This window comes from Entelurus aequoreus, linkage group LG13, assembly GCF_033978785.1.
Source record: "Entelurus aequoreus isolate RoL-2023_Sb linkage group LG13, RoL_Eaeq_v1.1, whole genome shotgun sequence".
NCBI lineage: Eukaryota > Metazoa > Chordata > Actinopteri > Syngnathiformes > Syngnathidae > Entelurus > Entelurus aequoreus.
Genome location: NC_084743.1, coordinates 13,398,686 through 13,417,295, shown reverse-complemented (window position 1 = coordinate 13,417,295; position 18,610 = coordinate 13,398,686). Strand labels below are relative to the sequence as shown.

The 18,610-nt window shown below is 38.8% G+C and overlaps 1 protein-coding gene across 1 annotated transcript in view; it reads right to left on the bottom strand.

Moving 5' to 3' along the window:
- Positions 1-18,560, bottom strand: part of LOC133663767 (general transcription factor IIE subunit 1-like) — a 20,245-nt gene extending 1,685 nt beyond the window's left edge. Inside the window, exons 1-5 of the mRNA XM_062068466.1 lie at positions 18,373-18,560; positions 15,438-15,733; positions 13,857-14,014; positions 10,088-10,283; positions 9,790-10,025 (exon numbers count right to left, since the gene is read on the bottom strand). Of these exons, the coding sequence (XP_061924450.1) occupies positions 9,790-10,025; positions 10,088-10,283; positions 13,857-14,014; positions 15,438-15,727 (880 nt within the window). The 5' untranslated portion in view covers positions 15,728-15,733; positions 18,373-18,560. The remainder of the gene's footprint in view (positions 1-9,789; positions 10,026-10,087; positions 10,284-13,856; positions 14,015-15,437; positions 15,734-18,372) is intronic.
- Between the last annotated feature and the right edge of the window lie 50 nt (positions 18,561-18,610).

Here is an 18,610-nt window from a genome sequence, read left to right as displayed (position 1 = left end):
TTATTTATCTTATTTTATTTGATTCATTTTTTTAAAAAGTACCTTATCTTCACCATACCAGGTTGTCCAAATTAGGCATAATAATGTGTTAATTCCACGACTGTATACATCGGTTGATATCGGTATCGGTTGATATCGGTATCGGTAAAAAGCCATTATCGGACATCCCTACCGATAACTCATATTTAGAGCAGATATTAATTTGCAGTAAAATGTATTTGATAATAATAATAATAATAATAATACCTGGGATTTATATAGCGCTTTTCTAAGTACCCAAAGTCGCTTTACATGTTAAAAACCCATCATTCATTCACACCTGGTGGTGTGGTATTTAAACATGAATAGTATTAATCAGTGGACAGCTGGACAACGGCTATAAGTTGATTTTTTGTACTTTTTTAGGACATGTTTTAAGCAGCAAAAAACTTAAACATAAACCTTAATTACGTGTGTCAACATTTGCATTTCAAAATATGGGAAATCTCCTTGTACAATTTATAGCGCTTTGAATACAAAACCCAAAAGCAGTGAAGTTGTCACGTTGTGTAAATGGTAAATAAAAACAGAATACAATGATTTGCAAATCCTTTTCAACTTATATTCAATTGAATAGACTGCAAAAACAAGATACTTAACGTTGGAACTGGAAAACGTTGTTGTTTTTTTTGCAAATATTAGCAAATTTGGAATTTGATGCCTGCAACGTGTTTCAAAAAAGCTGGCACAAGCGGCAAAAAAGACTGAGAAAGTTGAGGAACGCTCGTCAAACACTTATTTGGAACATCCCACAGGTGAACGGGCTAATTGGGAACAGGTGGGTGCCATGATTGGGAATAAAAGCAGCTTCCATGAAATGCTCAGTCATTCACAAACGAGGATGGGGCGAGGGTCACCACTTTGTCGACAAATGCGTGAGCAAATTGTCCAACAGATTAAGAACAACATTTCTCAACCAGCTGTTGCAAGGAATTTAGGGATTTCACCATCTACGCTCCGTAATATCATCAAAAGGTTCAGAGAATCTGGTGAAATCACTGCACGTAAGCAATGATTTTACAGACCTTCCATCCCTCAGGCAGTACTGCATCAAAAAGCGACATCAGCGCGTAAAGGATATCACCACATGGGCTCAGGAACACTTCAGAAACCCACTGTCAGTAACTACAGTTGGTCGCTACATCTGTAAGTGCAAATTAAAACTCTATGGGGAAAAAATTCCACCTGAAAAGCTTAAAAAATGTGTCTCCTCAGTTCCCAAACGTTTACTGAGTGTTGTTAAAAGGAAAGGCCATGTAACACAGTTGTAAAGATGTGATCTGTGCCAACTTTTCTGCAATGTGTTGCTGCTTTTAAATTCTAAGTTTTTAATTATTTGCAAAAAAAAAATCAAGTTTTTTAGTGTGAACATTAATACCGTAATTTCCGGACTATAAGCCGCACCTGACTATAAGCCGCACCATCTAAATTTAGGGGAAAATACAGATTGCTCCATATATAATCCGCACCCGATTATAAGCCGCAGGGTTTTGATGTGTAATTAGCGTAGTATATAGGGGTTCCTGCTACCACGGAGGGGATTGTCGGGACAGAGATGACTGTTTGGGAACGCAAAGCGTCCCATTTATTGACAATAAATCTTTCAATCATTTAATCAAACTTTCACATCTTTGACATGGCGAACAGCATTCGTGCAGAGTACAAGTAATACAACGGTACAAAGTAATACAAAGTGCTCGCCTGTACGTTATAAAAATAACCAGCCTACCGGTATATGAAAAGTCAGTCTTTAAAGGCCTACTGAAATGAATTTTTTTTATTTAAACGGGGATAGCAGATCTATTCTATGTGTCATACTTGATCATTTCGCGATATTGCCATATTTTTGCTGAAAGGATTTAGTATAGAACAACGACGATAAAGATTGCAACTTTTGGTATCTGATAAAAAAAAGGCTTGCCCCTACCGGAAGTAGCGTGACGTAGTCAGTTGAACATATACGCAAAGTTCCCTATTGTTTACAATGATGGCCGCATGAAGTGAGAGAGATTCGGACCGAGAAAGCGACAATTTCCCCATTAATTTGAGCGAGGATGAAAGATTTGTGGATGAGTAAAGTGCAAGTGAAGGACTAGTGGGGAGTTGAAGCTATTCAGATAGGGAAGATGCTGTGAGAGGCGGGGGTGACCTGATATTCAGCTGGGAATGACTACAACAGTAAATAAACACAAGACATATATATACTCTATTAGCCACAACACAACCAGGCTTATATTTAATATGCCACAAATTAATCCTGCATAAAAACACCTGCGTGTTTGTTATGCTAGCTCCTAGCTCCTCTGCTAGCTCCTAGCTCCATAGAACACGCCAATACAATTCAAACACCTGATCAACACACACAATCACTCAGCCCAAAAGACCGTTTACCTAACCCAAGGTTCATAAAGCTTATATATTTTTAAAAAGTTACGTACGTCACGTGACGCGCACATACGGTCAAGTTATCGAATGTTTAGCAGCCAAGGCTGCATACTCACGGTACCTGATATTCAGCTGGGAATGACTACAACAGTAAATAAACACAAGACATATATATACTCTATTAGCCACAACACAACCAGGCTTATATTTAATATGCCACAAATTAATCCTGCATAATAACACCTGCGTGTTTGTTATGCTAGCTCCTAGCTCCTCTGCTAGCTCCTAGCTCCATAGAACACGCCAATACAATTCAAACACCTGATCAACACACACAATCACTCAGCCCAAAAGACCGTTCACCTAACCCAAGGTTCATAAAACTTATATATTTTTTAAAAGTTACGTACGTGACGCGCACGTACGGTACGGTACGTGTTATGCTAGCTCCTAGCTCCTCTGCTAGCTCCTAGCTCCATAGAACACGCCAATACAATTCAAACACATGATCAACACACACAATCTCTCAGCCCAAAAGACCGTTCACCTAACCCAAGGTTCATAAAGCTTATATATTTTAAAAAAGTTACGTACATACGCAAAAAAAAGCCAAAGCTGCATACTCACAGTAGCACGTCTGCGTCTTTGTCATCCAAATCAAAGTAATCCTGGTAAGAGTCTGTGTTGTCCCAGTTCTCTACAGGCGTCTGTGTATCCAAATCAAAAGTCCTCCTGGTTAGAGTCTCTGTTATCCGAGTTCTTCCATCTTGACTGCATCTTTCGGGAATGTAAACAAAGAAGCGCCGGCTGTGTACTGTTGTGGCTGACTACGTTCGAAAAATACGTCCATTTCGCACCGACAACTTTCTTCTTTGCTTGCTCGGCATCCTTCTCCATAATGCAATGAACATGATTGAAACAGATTCACGAACACAGATGTCCAGAATACTGTGGAATTATGAAATGAAAACAGAGCTTTTTCGTATCGGCTTCAATGTGGAAGGCATACCCGTGTTCGCCGGGCTACGTCACGCGCATACGTCATCCTCAGAGGCGTTTCGAACCGGAAGTTTAGCGGCAAATTTAAAATGTCACTTTATAAGTTAACCCGGCCGTATTGGCATGTGTTATAATGTTAAGATTTCATCATTGATATATAAACTATCAGACTGCGTGGTCGGTAGTAGTGGGTTTCAGTAGGCCTTTAATCATTGTGTCATCGTCTTTCTCCTGCGTACCAAAACCACCGAAATCCTCTTCGTCAGTGTCGGAGAAGAACAGGCCGTAAATAAGCCGCACCCTTGTATAAGCCGCAGGGACCAGAACGAGGGGAAAAAGTAGCGGCTTATAGTCCGGAAATTACGGTATCTTGTCTTTGCAGTCTATTCAATTGAATATAAGTTGAAAAGGATTTGCAAATCATTGTATTCTGTTTTTATCTACCAGTTACACAACGTACCAACTTCACTGGTTTTGTGTTTTGTACTTTTTTTAGGACCAGTAACGACATGTTTTAAGCAGCAAAAAACAAACATAAAACTTAATTAAAGCTGAAAGCAGCGATGGACGGGACCGACTTTGAGGGTCTTATAAAATCCAAACCGGAGCAATAATTAAAACTCTTACATCAACTTTTAATCAGAAGGGTTCTATCTCTCTCCTGTGCTAATTTGAAGCCGACACGACAAACGCGCTCAGAGGAGATAATGTTTGAAAAAAGGCGACTGTTTTTACTCAACTTCTGTTTTGAAGGGGGAATTGCAAACTTCCTGTTGAATTTTGCTGGGGGTTGTCAGTGTATGAAATATAGGTCTAAGTGAAACCTACATGGAGGTTTTTGTTTCATGTCTCTACGACATTCCTACTGGGAATTAGAGGCAGTTTTGTCTGTGTTTTCTTCCTAGGGGCGCTAGAGCGCAATTTTGAGTTTTGGGGTTTGGTTTTTTGATTAGATCGCAATTTTCGCCAGTCCTGATGTGTGTGTCCAATTTGGTGAGTTTTGAAGCATGTTAAGGGGCTCAAATTACAGCTCAAAGAGGCGGCGGTATAATAATAAAACGCTAGAAATACAATAGGGTACTCTGTCCCAAAGGGACATCGGTCCCTAGTTACGTCTGTCTAACAGGAGCGTCAACATTTGCATTTCAAAATATAGGAAATCTCCTGGGAAAATTGGTAAAAATATGGAATTTCTCTGATCACAATAACTCGTCGTCTACCTTATTTTATACCATTCATAGCTGTTTATAGATTGAATACATTGTAAGGTTCAGGGATGTGAGAACCCTTTGAGGGAAAAAAAGAGGAACATTTCTATCAGCCCCGAAATAATTTATATTTCCTGCAATTAGGTCCATTTCTACACTATTTTTTTACCTTTTGATTTATTCTCATGTCTTGTCTTTTTGACACTTACATGTCCCGTGTAATGTAGCACACGTTTTTAAAGTAAATAACTTACTAACATTATTATCATTGAAAATGTTATGTAAAATTGCATAACATGCACGCAAAGAACTCAGAAAACTTTTCCCATTTAATCAGAAGTGCTAATAACTAATATTATAGAAGCGGACATTCGGAAATTTCGCATGCCTGATGGTGTCCTCGTGAGGAACCCTGAAATATTACAAACAATTACATAAAAACAATTATGTGCTCTGTGGAGGATGCGTATATGTTTAAGAGTTCTTTCTTTTTACATAGCCATGTTTAGAGTAGCTAGTACTTTTCCTTTGTATATTCTACCAGTCTCACTTTGTCTTCAGATTGTCTGTTTAGTGTCGTAACCCTTGGAATGTGAAATACAACACCCACTCTTTCCTTATCAGTGTTGCGAGGGGGAGAGATGGGGGTTTTCTTTGTGTGCAAAGGAGATGGCTTTTCCGTTTGAATGTCAGATCAACTAGAGTAGCCGATATGAATGTATTGGTTAAGATGATCTCCTAAAGCTTTAGTAAAACTTGAAAATATTCCAATTCTGTCTTGATGGTCTCAGCATACCGTATTTCCTTGAATAGCCGCCGGGGGCGCTAATTAATTTAAAACCTCTTCTCACTCCTGCGTTTACCAAAAGCATGCGGGATTGGCAAGCATGCGCTAATTATTTTAAAACCTCTTCTCACTCCGGTGCTTACCTTATCATGAAAATCACATTTAATTAAAAAAATGTTATTATGGTCTTACCTTTAGGTATAAATGAGTCCATGCACAGCTCCTATAAAAGTCTTCCTTATCTTTCTTCAGTTTTAAAAGTCTCTCTGTCTCGATGGAGATCTTCCTTTAAGTATTACCTCCTGCTTCGATTGAAAGTCCAGTTTAGAAAACTGTTTTATTTTAGATATGTAATCCTCCATGGTAAAAGTGCAAGCAAACAATGGCTGCTCACTCTTGCTGCATGTTGTCTTCTTCTGCAGCACCGGTCTTCTGCAGTATAGCAGTCGCAAGAAGGATCACTAGCGCCCTCTACCACCAGGAGGCGGAAGTCATTTAATGACTCATATTTGACCCGGTGGAAGTGCCAAACATGCGCTAATTATTTTGCGAAACGAGTTTGACCCGGCTGTAATTCTAGGCAGGCGAATACTATATTCCATGCGGCAATTCAAGGAAATACGGTATATGTAATCGAAAGAACTTGGGATTGACCAGTAACTTAGATTCCCTGGGAGGAAGAGCTGGTCGACGCAATAGCTCCTACACGTAGCTTATAGTCAAGACATTTTTCAAGATGGCTGATGTCATTACACTTCCCGGATGTTACAATAAGTATGAGAATGTGTGAGCTGCTGCGACAGGTCTCCTATGTGTCATCCTCATCCGTCGCGTTATTTAATCACAGAGCCTTACATCCGCGGCGCTCCTTTAATGAGCCCTCGCTTCAAGGAGGCTTGTGGTGCGATTTGATCTCCGTAGTAGAGAAAACAAACAAAACGGGACCGGGAAGAGCCGGGGAAGAAGGACAAAAACTGGATTTCCCAGCCAAAAAAGTGTTGACAGGCAGGCAGAAGAGACGCACCGTAGGCAATTAGCACTGCAGGAGGTAGAGAAAGAGGGGAGGGGGATTCTCACAAGAACTACAATAATTAACCTGTCACATGTCAAAACATTTTTAGGGAGAATTACTTAGAATGAGAGTATTTTGTTATTCTTAAATTAATTTTTTTAAATAATTGGGCTCCAGCAAAAAGGTAACTTTTGAGAAGTGCTTATTTATCTATTTCACAAAGTTTTTTGTTTTTTTAATACTCAATACTGGTATCATATTTGTGTATATTGTATCTGCTGACATACTAATGTTGTACTTGTAAAAAAAAAAAGGGTAATGCCGATATAAAAAAATTTGTAATGTACAGTACAGGCCAAAAGTTTGGACACACCTTCTCATTTCAATGCGTTTTCTTTATTTTCATGACTATTTACATTGTAGACTAAACTCTGACACCTGTTAAGTGAAAAGCATTTCAGGGGACTACCTCTTGAAGCTCATCGAGAGAATGCCAAGAGTGTGCAAAGCAGTAATAAGAGCAAAGTAGAGATGTCCGATAATGGCTTTTTTGCCGATATCCGATATTGTCCAACTCTTAATTAGCGATTCCAATATCAACCGATACTGATATATACAGTCGTGGAATGAACACATTATTATGCCTAATTTTGTTGTGATGTCCGGCTGGATGCATTAAACAATATAACAAGGTTTTCCAAAATAAATCAACTCAAGTTATGGAAAAAAATGTCAACATGGCACTGCCATATTTATTATTGAAGTCACAAAGTGCATTATTTTTTTAAACATGCCTCAAAACAGCAGCTTGGAATTTGGGACATGCTCTCCCTGAGAGAGCATGAGGAGATTGAGGTGGGCGGGGTTGGGGGGGCGGGGTTTTTATGGAAGAGTTAGTGCTGCAAGGGGTTCTGGGTATTTGTTCTATATGTTGCGTTACGGTGCTGATGTTCTCCCGATATGTGTTTGTCATTCTTGTTTGGTGTGGGTTCACAGTGTGGCGCATATTTGTAACAGTGTTAAAGTTGTTTCTACGGCCACCCTCAGTGTGACCTGTATGGCTGTTGACCAAGTATGCCTCGCATTCACTTGTGTGTGTGAAAAGCCGTAGATGTTATGTGATTGGGCCGGCACGCAAAGGCGGTGCCTTTAAGGCACGCCTCCAATATTGTTGTCTAAGTGGAAATCGGGAGAAATTCGGGAGAATGGTTGCCCCGGGAGATTTTCGGGAGGGGCACTGAAATTCGGGAGTCTCCCGGGAAAATCGGGAGGGTTGGCAAGTATGACTGGGAGACGCAACTGCCGTGTACTTCTCCCTACGTCCGTGTACCGTTTGAAAAAGTCATACATTTTACTTTTTGAAACTGATAATTTCCGATATTACATTTTAAAGCATTTATCGGCCGATAATATCGGCAGTCTGATATTATCGGACATCTCTAGAGCAAAGGGTGGCTATTTTGAAGAAACTAGAATATAAAACATGTTTTCAGTTATTTCACCTTTTTTTGTTAAGTACATACACTACCGTTCAAAAGTTTGGGGTCACCCAAACAATTTTGCGGAATAGCCTTCATTTCTAAGAACAAGAATAGACTGTCGAGTTTCAGATGAAAGTTCTCTTTTTTCTGGCCATTTTGAGCGTTTAATTGACCCCACAAATGTGATGCTCCAGAAACTCAATCTGCTCAAAGGAAGGTCAGTTTTGTAGCTTCTGTAACGAGCTAAACTGTTTTCAGATGTGTGAACATGATTGCACAAGGGTTTTCTAATCATCAATTAGCCTTCTGAGCCAATGAGCAAACACATTGTACCATTAGAACACTTGAGTGATAGTTGCTGGAAATGGGCCTCTATACACCTATGTAGATATTGCACCAAAAACCAGACATTTGCAGCTAGAGTAGTCATTTACCACATTAGCAATGTATAGAGCAGGGGTCACCAACCTTTTTGAAACCAAGAGCTACTTCTTGGGTAGTGATTAATGCGAAGGGCTACCAGTTTGATACACACTTAAATAAATTGCCAGAAATAACCAATTTGCTCAATTTACCTTTAACTCTATATTATTAATAATTAATGATATTGACACTTAATTGAACGGTTTAAAAGAGGAGAAAACACGAAAAAAATGAAAATTAAATTTTGAAACATAGTTTATCTTCAATTTCGACTCTTTAAAATTAAAAATTCAACCGAAAAAAAGAAGAGAAAAACCAGCTAATTCGAATCTTTTTGAAAAAATAAAAAAAAAAATTTTTGGAACATCATTAGTAATTTTTCCTGATTAAGATTAATTTTAGAATTTTGATGACATGTTTTAAATAGGTTAAAATCCAATCTACACTTTGTTAGAATATATAACAAATTGGACCAAGCTATATTTCTAACAAAGACAAATCGTTATTTCTTCTAGATTTTACAGAACAAAAATTTTAAAAGAAATTCAAAAGACTTTGAATTAAGATTTAAATTTGATTCTACAGATTTTCTAGATTTGCCAGAATAATTTTTTTGAATTTTAATCATAATACGTTTGAAGAAATATTTCACAAATATTCTTCGTCGAAAAAACAGAAGCTAAAATGAAGAATTAAATTAAAATGTATTTATTATTTTTTACAATAAAAAAAAACATTTACTTGAACATTGATTTAAATTGCCAGGAAAGAAGAGGAAGGAATTTAAAAGGTAAAAAGGTATATGTGTTTAAAAATCATTTTTAAGGTTGTATTTTTTCTCTAAAATTGTCTTTCTGAAAGTTATAAGAAGCAAAGTAAAAAAATGTATGAATTTATTTAAACAAGTGAAGACCAAGTCTTTAAATATTTTCTTGGATTTTCAAATTCTATTTGAGTTTTGTCTCTCTTAGAATTAAAAATGTCGAGCAAAGCGAGACCAGCTTGCTAGTAAATAAATAAAATTTAAAAAATAGAGGCAGCTCACTGGTAAGTGCTGCTATTTGAGCTATTTTTAGAACAGGCCAGCGGGCTACTCATCTGGTCCTTACGGGCTACCTGGTGCCCGCGGGCACCGCGTTGGTGACCCCTGGTATAGAGTGTATTTCTTTAAAGTTAAGACTAGTTTAAAGTTATCTTCATTGAAAATAAGGACATTTCAATGTGACCCCAAACTTTTGAACGGTAGTGTAACTCCACATGTGTTCCTTCATAGTTGTGATGCCTTCAGGGACAATCTACAATGTAAATAGTCATGAAAATAAAGAAAACGCATTGAATGAGGAGAAGGTGTGTCCAAACTTTTGGCCTGTACTGTACGTCAAAATGCCAAATCCTGATAATCGGTTAATCTCTTATATGTTTATTCCACAACAAGGAAAAAAAAAAACCACTTACGGTTCTTCATCATGTCAGTGTCGCTGAAAGCACCCTGCACCGTGCTCTGAGTCAACCAGACGGGTCTCTCCTTGGGTGCTTTGCCCTCGCCAGCTTGCTTCTGCTGGTCGTCCTGCTCCTCCATATTGATAACAACATTCTGAGTGTAAAGGTCGGCGTACGAGCCTTTGTTCGACCAGGCCTCCCGGTGCTGACCGCCGGCAGCTCCGGCCGCCGCCGCCGCCGCCCGTTCACGGCTGGAAAACAAATCCACGTTATTGGGGTTTGTACTCCATGACCCGTGTGGGAGGAAACGGACCTCTGCTTGAGGGCGGGGATCTCTGAAGGCTCAGGCTCCAGCAGGTCGTGGGACAGGTTCACGTCTTCGGTCTCACGCAGCAACACGTAGATGGGCTCGATCTGCTCGTTGAAGCGGGCCACCAGGGTCCTGGCATCGGGACACACCGACTCGTCCTCCTCCACCTCCGTTTGACAGAATGTGCAACGGAATGTACCTGGGAAAGCAGAATGATTTGAATAAAAAACAACTGTCAAAAAAACAACAACCAGTGATTGGATTGGACACTAATACACCCCCATACAATCACACATGCTGGCTTTTCAACTTTGCGCCTGGAACAATCCGGATGGTTCTGTTCCTCTTTGGTCCGGAGGACACGACGTCCACAGTTTCCAAAAACAATATGAAATGTGGACTCGTCAGACCACAGAACACTTTTCCACTTTGCATCAGTCCATCTTAGATGAGCTCTGGGTGTTGTTGATAAATGGCTTTGGCATTGCATAGCAGAGTTTTAACTTGCACTTACAGATGTAGCAACCAACTGTAGTTACTGACAGTGGTTTTTCTGAAGTGGCGATATCCTTTACACACTGATGTCGCTTTTTGATGCAGTACCGCCTGAGGGATCGAAGGTCACGGGCATTTAATGTTGGTTTTCAGCCTTGCTGCTTACGTGCAGTGATTTCTCCAGATTCTCTGAACATTTTGATGATATTACGGACCGTAGATGGTGAAATCCCTAAATTCCTTGCAATAGCTGGTTGAGAAATAATGTTCTTAAACTGTTGGACAATTTGCTCACGCATTTGTTGACAAAGTGGTGACCCTCGCCCCGTCCTTGTTTGTGAATGACTGAGCATTTCATGGAAGCTGCTTTTATACCCAATCATGGCACCCACCTGTTCCCAATTAGCCTGTTCACCTGTGGGGTGTTCCGAATAAGTGTTTGATGAGCATTCCTCAACTTTCTCAGTCTTTTTTGCCACTTGTGCCAGCTTTTTTGAACCACGTTGCAGGCATCAAATTCCAAATTACTTAATATCTGCAAAAGATAATAAATTTTTCCAGTTTAAACGTTAAGTATCTTGTCTTTGCAGTGTATTCAATTGAATATAAGTTGAAAAGTGTTTGCAAATCATCGTATTCTGTTGTAATTTACCATTTACACAACTTCACTGGTTTTGGGTTTTGTAGTTAAATGATTCTTTACTATTGGGAGATTATGTCTGCACGCTGCAAGTGATTTTCTAATTAATGGTTGTTTATGTGTTTAATGACATGTTTGTGCTCCAGTGAACTGAGTCAACCGAAATATCCAACACTTCTCTTTCCTAAAGTCAATCTGTGCAGCAGATATGGGCATCTCCATAATAATAATAATAATAATAATACATTTATTTTGTACGGCACATTTTAAGACAGTCAAGGTCGCCGTGCATTTCATAAAAGCATAAAGGCAGCATAAAAAATAAAAATTTACATCAACAAAATGATTTGCCTGAGGGGCTAGACAGGACAAAGAAAAAAATAAAAATAAAAATTTTTAATATGGTTTTATTTTAATTTTTTTATCGATTAAGAATCGTTACAAATAGTAATCGTGATTTATTTTTAAATTAGATTTTTTTTGACACCCCTACATAGCGGCTAAGTAATCCTGGCCTCCATGGCAGCAAATAAAGTTAGTTTTTTACAAGCAAGACGAGGAATAGCTAAACATGCTAGACGACACCATGCTAAACGCTAAGCTCTTGAATGTAAACCGGGGTGGGCGGATTGATACAAATATCCACAGTAACGATATCAAGTATAATTCCAGTATATGGTTAATACTGCGGTGATTAAATTGATATGTTCTATTAGTAAAATAAAGTAGTTTGGTTATTGTTTACAAACTCAGGGAAATACGTCACAGAGCACACCAGGACTTCAAATCAGAGCTAATAGTAGTTTTTGTTTATGTTTAGTTATTTTTCACAATATATTGAAAATTTTGTATGTAAATCCAAGGGAATAAGAAAGTAATTACAATATCTATTGTTATACCGACATCCTGTGTTTTGTTTTTATAATTATAATCAAATCTAATCTTTAATGGCGTTACAATAGAAAGTAACCGGACATTAACAGTAAATTAGCAAGTAGATGAATAATAGTTTTGATAAAATAATACATTCGGAAAAGATGCAATATGTTACCGCATACATTAACAGCTAAATTAGGAGACTTTTTAATCCATTTTGAAATGATTATACTGTCATTTATATGACAAAATAATGTATTGTGGTACATTTTGTTATCGCAGGAGGTTTCAATATCTATCGCAATATAGATATCGCAATATAAAAAATGCTGTCTAGGAACAATGAAAACATTACTTTATTGCTAGGATATGCTTCTTTTTCTCATTTTGGAAACTAAAAATTTTTAAATCGTATGAGAAATCTTACAATCCTAACAGTAAGAACCTCTTCATACCCTAAAAACTAAAACATTGCTGCGATATTGCATAAAAGAAAAAAAGGGGGGGAAAGGCCTTATTTAAAAGTCATGATCAGCAGGCACCCTCTGCTGGCCAAAAGAAAGAATGCAGGTTTTCCTGTATTGGCTTCCATTTCCTCACATTGGACGTTGCAAACAAAAATGCACCTACATTTAAAGCAACATTGTGATTGCATTGATGGCTTTTCAAAGGCAGAAGATGGTTGGCAATATAAAATATACAAAATACTGTGGAGGGGGGCGTGGCCTGAGGGCCTGCAGGGGAACGGGGGGGGTGCCAGGACCGGCCTCTAAGACAGCGACAGGTGCGTGGATGGCCCAGGTGGACCTTGTCATCTAATCACCTGTCGCCCTTTATTAGCAGGTAGTTGGAGCTGGAGTGAGAGCGAGAGTGTGACGGACACGGACAAAAAAGACAATTGCTGGAAAGCAACCCGCTGAACGCTGAAAATAAAACTTGTAACCCTGATCTGGGCTCTTACTACTTACTACTAAAAGACAAGTTGTCTAGCATGTTCAACATCTTATTTAATGACAAAACTATTCCTTGGTTGCAATAATACACATGTATAATGTATCGTAACATTTTCTGTTAAAAATAAAGCCAATAATGACATTTTTTTGTGGTCCCTTTATTTTTGAAAACTATCGAAAAGTATAGAAATACATTTTGGTACCGGTAACGAAACATTGGTATCGGGACAACACTAAAAGATACTTACTGTAAGAAGAATGGCACTCCGTGGAGTGGAAAATGAAATATACCGGTACATTTAAACAGCCCTTTCTTGTAGTCGTCGTTGAAGTTACACAACGCAAAAGGAGTATCCAACATGATAAATAAAAAATATATACAGTACAGGCCAAAAGTTTGGACACACCTTCTCTTTTCAATGCGTGTTCTTTATTTTCAAGACTATTTACATTGTAGATTGTCACTGAAGGCATCAAAACTATGACACCTGTGAAGTGAAAACCATTTCTCTTGAAGCTCATCGAGAGAATACCAAGAGTGTGCAAAACAGTCATCGGAGCAAAGGGTGGCTATTTTGAAGAAACTAGAATATAAAACATGTTTTCAGTTATTTCACCTTTTTTTGTTAAGTACATAACTCCACATGTGTTCATTCATAGTTGTGATGCCTTCAGTGACAATCTACAATGTAAACAGTCATGAAAAGAAAGAAAACACATTGAATGAGAAGGTGTGTCCAAACTTTTGGCCTGTACTGTATATTATTCGGCAAAACTGAATGGGTCTTAGGTGACAGTGATAGTTTACCTGTCATGGGATCAAACAGCTGATTGGCTTCTAGATCGGTGAAGGTGGAGAAGCAGCAGGGACATCGGAATGAGGCGCGGTTGGTCGAGTCACGTTCATCGGTTTCTATACGCCGCCGCATGTGATCCAGTTTGTACTTGACCACGTTAACCAGCACCCTATCAGGTCAGAGTGAAGATGGGTTAGCATTCATCCTCTACCGTTGATATTATATTTCTGATACCTACGCCACCTAGGATAGGATAGGATAAGATAGGATAGGTCTTTATTGTCATTGCAACAAGTACAACAAAACTATGTTTTCAGCACAAACCCGTTCAAGATTAGACAAACAAACAGTGTACAGGGTTACAGAACAGGAACGCTGATGGGTCGCCACGAGGCACCCCGTAAAAGGTGAGAAAAAGGTAAAACGCCGGGGAAGAAGATGAGTAAAAAAATACAATCTAGACTGGGCTCCTAAGGGGGCCCAGTCTGGAGTGGGAAAAAACCTCCATGCCATGCACACATAAAAATGTTACATATAATCACGACAACTCGCAACAGAGGGGGGGAGTTGGGGCCCTGGAGGTCGACTGCTGCTATGAAGCGCTGCCAGCCGTTCATCACCCCGAAGGGGAATCAAGCGGTGGTGAAGGCGTGGGGTGGGGGAGGGGGTGTGTGTGTATATGCCCATTGTCTTGGGTGTGTTGATATAGTGTCCGTAGGCCTGGGGCCGTTCTGCATGCAAGCAAAAGTTCGACTCCAGGTGTCGTTGAGGAGGGAGGGAAGTCAAAAGCGTCCATAATCACCTGACGCCACCTCGAAACATAAACAATGACTATGGAAGAAGTAGTTGAACGCTTTAATAACTACTTTGTAAACATTGGCCCAAATCTAGAGGAAATTATTCCAAATCCTGGGTCAGTTGAGGACTTGAATGACATCATAGACAGAAATCCCAACCCGATGTTCCATAAGGACATGACAGAAGAAGAAGTCATCAAAATTAATGAAAATCAAAGAGCTTAACTGAATTTATATGGAAACCATAAAAAAGGCTACTGAAGAGATTTCAAAACCTTTAACGTGTATCAGTAACTTTTCCTTTCAAACAGGCAAATTCCCAAACAAGACTAACATAGCAAAAGTTGTACTGATTTCTAAGACTGGAGACAAACACCACTTTATAGGCCAGGTTCCACACTTCCACAATTCTCTAAAATTGTTAAACAAATGACTAAACAGATTGGAAAAACTCATAAATAAATAAAAGTGAAACACTCGCAGAGGACCAATATGGATACAGAGCTAACATTTCAACATCGAATAACGGAAGAGATTACCAATGCAATAGATGGTAAACAGTGTGCGCGGTAGTATAAGGCGCACTGTCGAGTTTTGAGGGGGAAAAAAAGGATTTTAAGTGCACCTTACAGTCCGGAAAATACAGTAGTAACATTTAATCGTCACAAATGTGTACACGTGTATCAACCATATGCAATATAGCAATACAACTTAAAATATGTGTACATAGGGAATCATGCAGGTATTAAACATCAGTCAGATATCATAAAGAACCCCGCCATGGTTATGACTCGCCTGTAGTTGATGAAATAGTAGTTGTGTCGCGTCGTCTTGCCATCGGGGGCCGTCTCCACTCTCATACGACACTTGACAAACTTGTCGGCTTTCAGAGTGTTGAGGACGGAGCGCAGCTGTTTACGGTCGAACTTCAGGAGCTCCTGCATGTCCTCCTCGCGCACACAGGGGTTGCGAATGAGCACGTCCAGGGCCAAGGCATGCTCCACCCCGTAGAAACCCCGCACCACCATCTTGGCTAGTCGCTTTAGCGCAGCAGGTACCTCAGTTAAAAGTTCTGGTTCGATCATCTTGTGCTGTGGGGGGGGAGGAGGTTCAAATAATTAGGTATTAACTATGTGGTCTTTTTTATTTTTTTATCAAGGTATACTTATGAGAAAGCATGCACAGATTTACAGAAGGGGAACAGAATTTGGTGAGACATATTAGCACAATTTGTATCCAAGTAAAAAGTATTGACTGACCAACTGTACATAATTTCCAGCATAACTCCATTGTTCACAATGACGATCCCTAGAGTTATAATTCGGGTTGCAAAATTCCGGGAATATTCAAAGTTGGAAACTTTCCATGGGAATTAATGGGAATACACATTGAATGCAACATGCTAGATCTTGCAGCATGATTATTAGCTAAAACATCCTGATTTAATGCAAATTCAGTAGAATTTGCATTAAATCAGGCGGTATAGCTCGGTTGGTAGAGCGGCCGTGCCAGCAACTTGAGGGTTGCAGGTTCGATCCCCGCTTCCGCCATCCTAGTCACTGCCGTTGTGTCCTTGGGCAAGACACTTTACCCACCTGCTCCCAGTGCCACCTGGTTTGAATGTAACTTAGATATTGGGTTTCACTATGTAAAGCGCTTTGAGTCGCTTGAGAAAAAGCGCTATATAAATGTAATTCACTTCACTTCACACTTCAATTTCAACCCTGCACTGTGCGTTCCTCCATCACATGTGCAGTGCATTCTTCCATCAAATGCACAGATAATTCCCAGCATGCTACACACTACAGCAGGGCTATTGAGGCCACACTAGTATTTCAGCCCAAGGATTTCATCCAGTCAGGTAAGTTTTTATGATATTACTGGGGTAAATATATTTGATCTATGGTATTTAACTTTAACTAGAGGTGTAATTGCTTGTTACTGTATGACTGTAGACTACTCCAGCAGACTTCCACTCAAGCTAGCTGGCTGTTCCTGTACTTGTTAAATGATTTTGGGGCCAATATCTCTAGCAAGCTAGGTTTATGTACCACCACAGTCTCATAATGAACCGAAAATATTTCTCCCTTAGCCGTGATGCTAATTGTCTCTATGTTAAATTCCATTCATTAATGCTAACAATGTTAGCGATCCGAATTGACCTTTTTTGTGATCTGTAAAGTTCAACTAGAAAATACTAAATGAAAGCGTGTAGTTTCCTCTGCCTTCTGTTCTGCTAGCCATTCTGTTGTCATACAAGAATGTAGATTATAGTTTGATTTAGCATGCTGATTGAGTGTTCCTTTATTCATCTAGCCTATTTCTATGCGTTTGTCCATCAGTCAAATATTTTTAAAGACTACTTCAATTGTTTAGCTGACTATTTATATCTGTGTGTGGCATTGCATTAGTGTATTACAAGAATAAATAAATACAAACAGAATAATGCCACGTACACCATCTGATGTGTGGAGACATTTCACCCCAACCAATGTAGGCGGAAAGGCTGTGAACATTTGCAAATACCGTGCAAAGAGCTGCGTCAAAAATGCCACAAAGATGCAGCAGCATAAAGACAAGTGCCAAATAATATATCATTATTGTAATTCCCCATTAATTCCCTTTAATTCCCATGGACGGTGTCCAACTTTGAATAATCAAAAAATGGTCAATATTTCCAAACTTCCCGAGCTTAACTTCCTGTGGTAAATTTCCGGAAAGTTTCCGGAAATTTACCGGAATCTTTCCACCCCTATGCAAGCCTAGTTATAATACATTTATAGGTGTTTTGTTTTTACTTCTACGAATATAGCATTACTTATGTTTTTTTGTTGATCTAATATCACTTGTTCATTATCATACAACGTTTCGATGATATGTATTTATCATTTTATTCAATAAGCTATATTCCACCTTTATTACTACACTTTATTCATAATGTTCTTCTTTTCCAATGTGAAAATGGTAACCCAGTTCACGTTAAATACAGAAAATACATCAAAAATTGCTGAGACTCGATTAATAAATAAACTCTACTTCTTTACGGACATTGTTGAATTGTGCAAGTGTGCAACACCATACACTTTGAATTAAATTAAACCACAACAATGTTTGCTTACCTTAGCAGAAAAGTAAATGAGATTTTTTTTTAAAGAAACATGAGATAATCTTACTTATCTCATTGTGTGAATCATAATCGAGTTAACTATTATATTACTATATCAATATTTATGTACTTACTCATTTATTTACAGTACCTAATAATGTATTTATTTAATCACTGTTGTGTTACAGATTGAGTACAAAAACAATTGTGTTAGGAATTGTTATGAACTGAAAAGGGGTAGAATTAAGTAAGCTGGGCTTCTTCCTACTCCTTTTCAGACATGCTATTATGAGAAACTGGAAATATGTGATTGTAATTGTTCGAAATAACACCATAACCATAAAGTAACACTAGTTGGATCTAAAGAATGTTGACACAAATTAGCTAGTAGTTAAAGTGACATCCATCCATTTTCTACCGCTTGTCCCTTTTGGAAAACTGTTAATAGTGCAGCTTTAGTTGATTCTATTATTGCAGTAGTCTATTCCATCCATCCATTTTTCTACCGCTTGTCCCTTTTTTTAAGGTCGCGGGGGGTGCTGGAGCCTATGATTAAAGTCGCTATTACAATAAACTACAGCCACAATAAAATAGCTGTAGCCTAAAAGAACGGTATAAACTTACCTTATTTTATATTAAAGTCAAATAAAAAAAACTGTAGGCAACCTGTGCCCTCCTTCCTCTCCGAGAAAACACAATGTTAAACAAACTAAAGTCTAGAAACATGTTAGTTTAAGTTTGTCGCTTGCTAACATGCTCCCTGGCTTAGTTTGAGAAGCTAACCCGGAAATAAAATTGCAAGGAACCGGAAGATAATAGTTTTTCTCCAAATTCCTATTGGCTGAGAGGAGCACGTTTAACC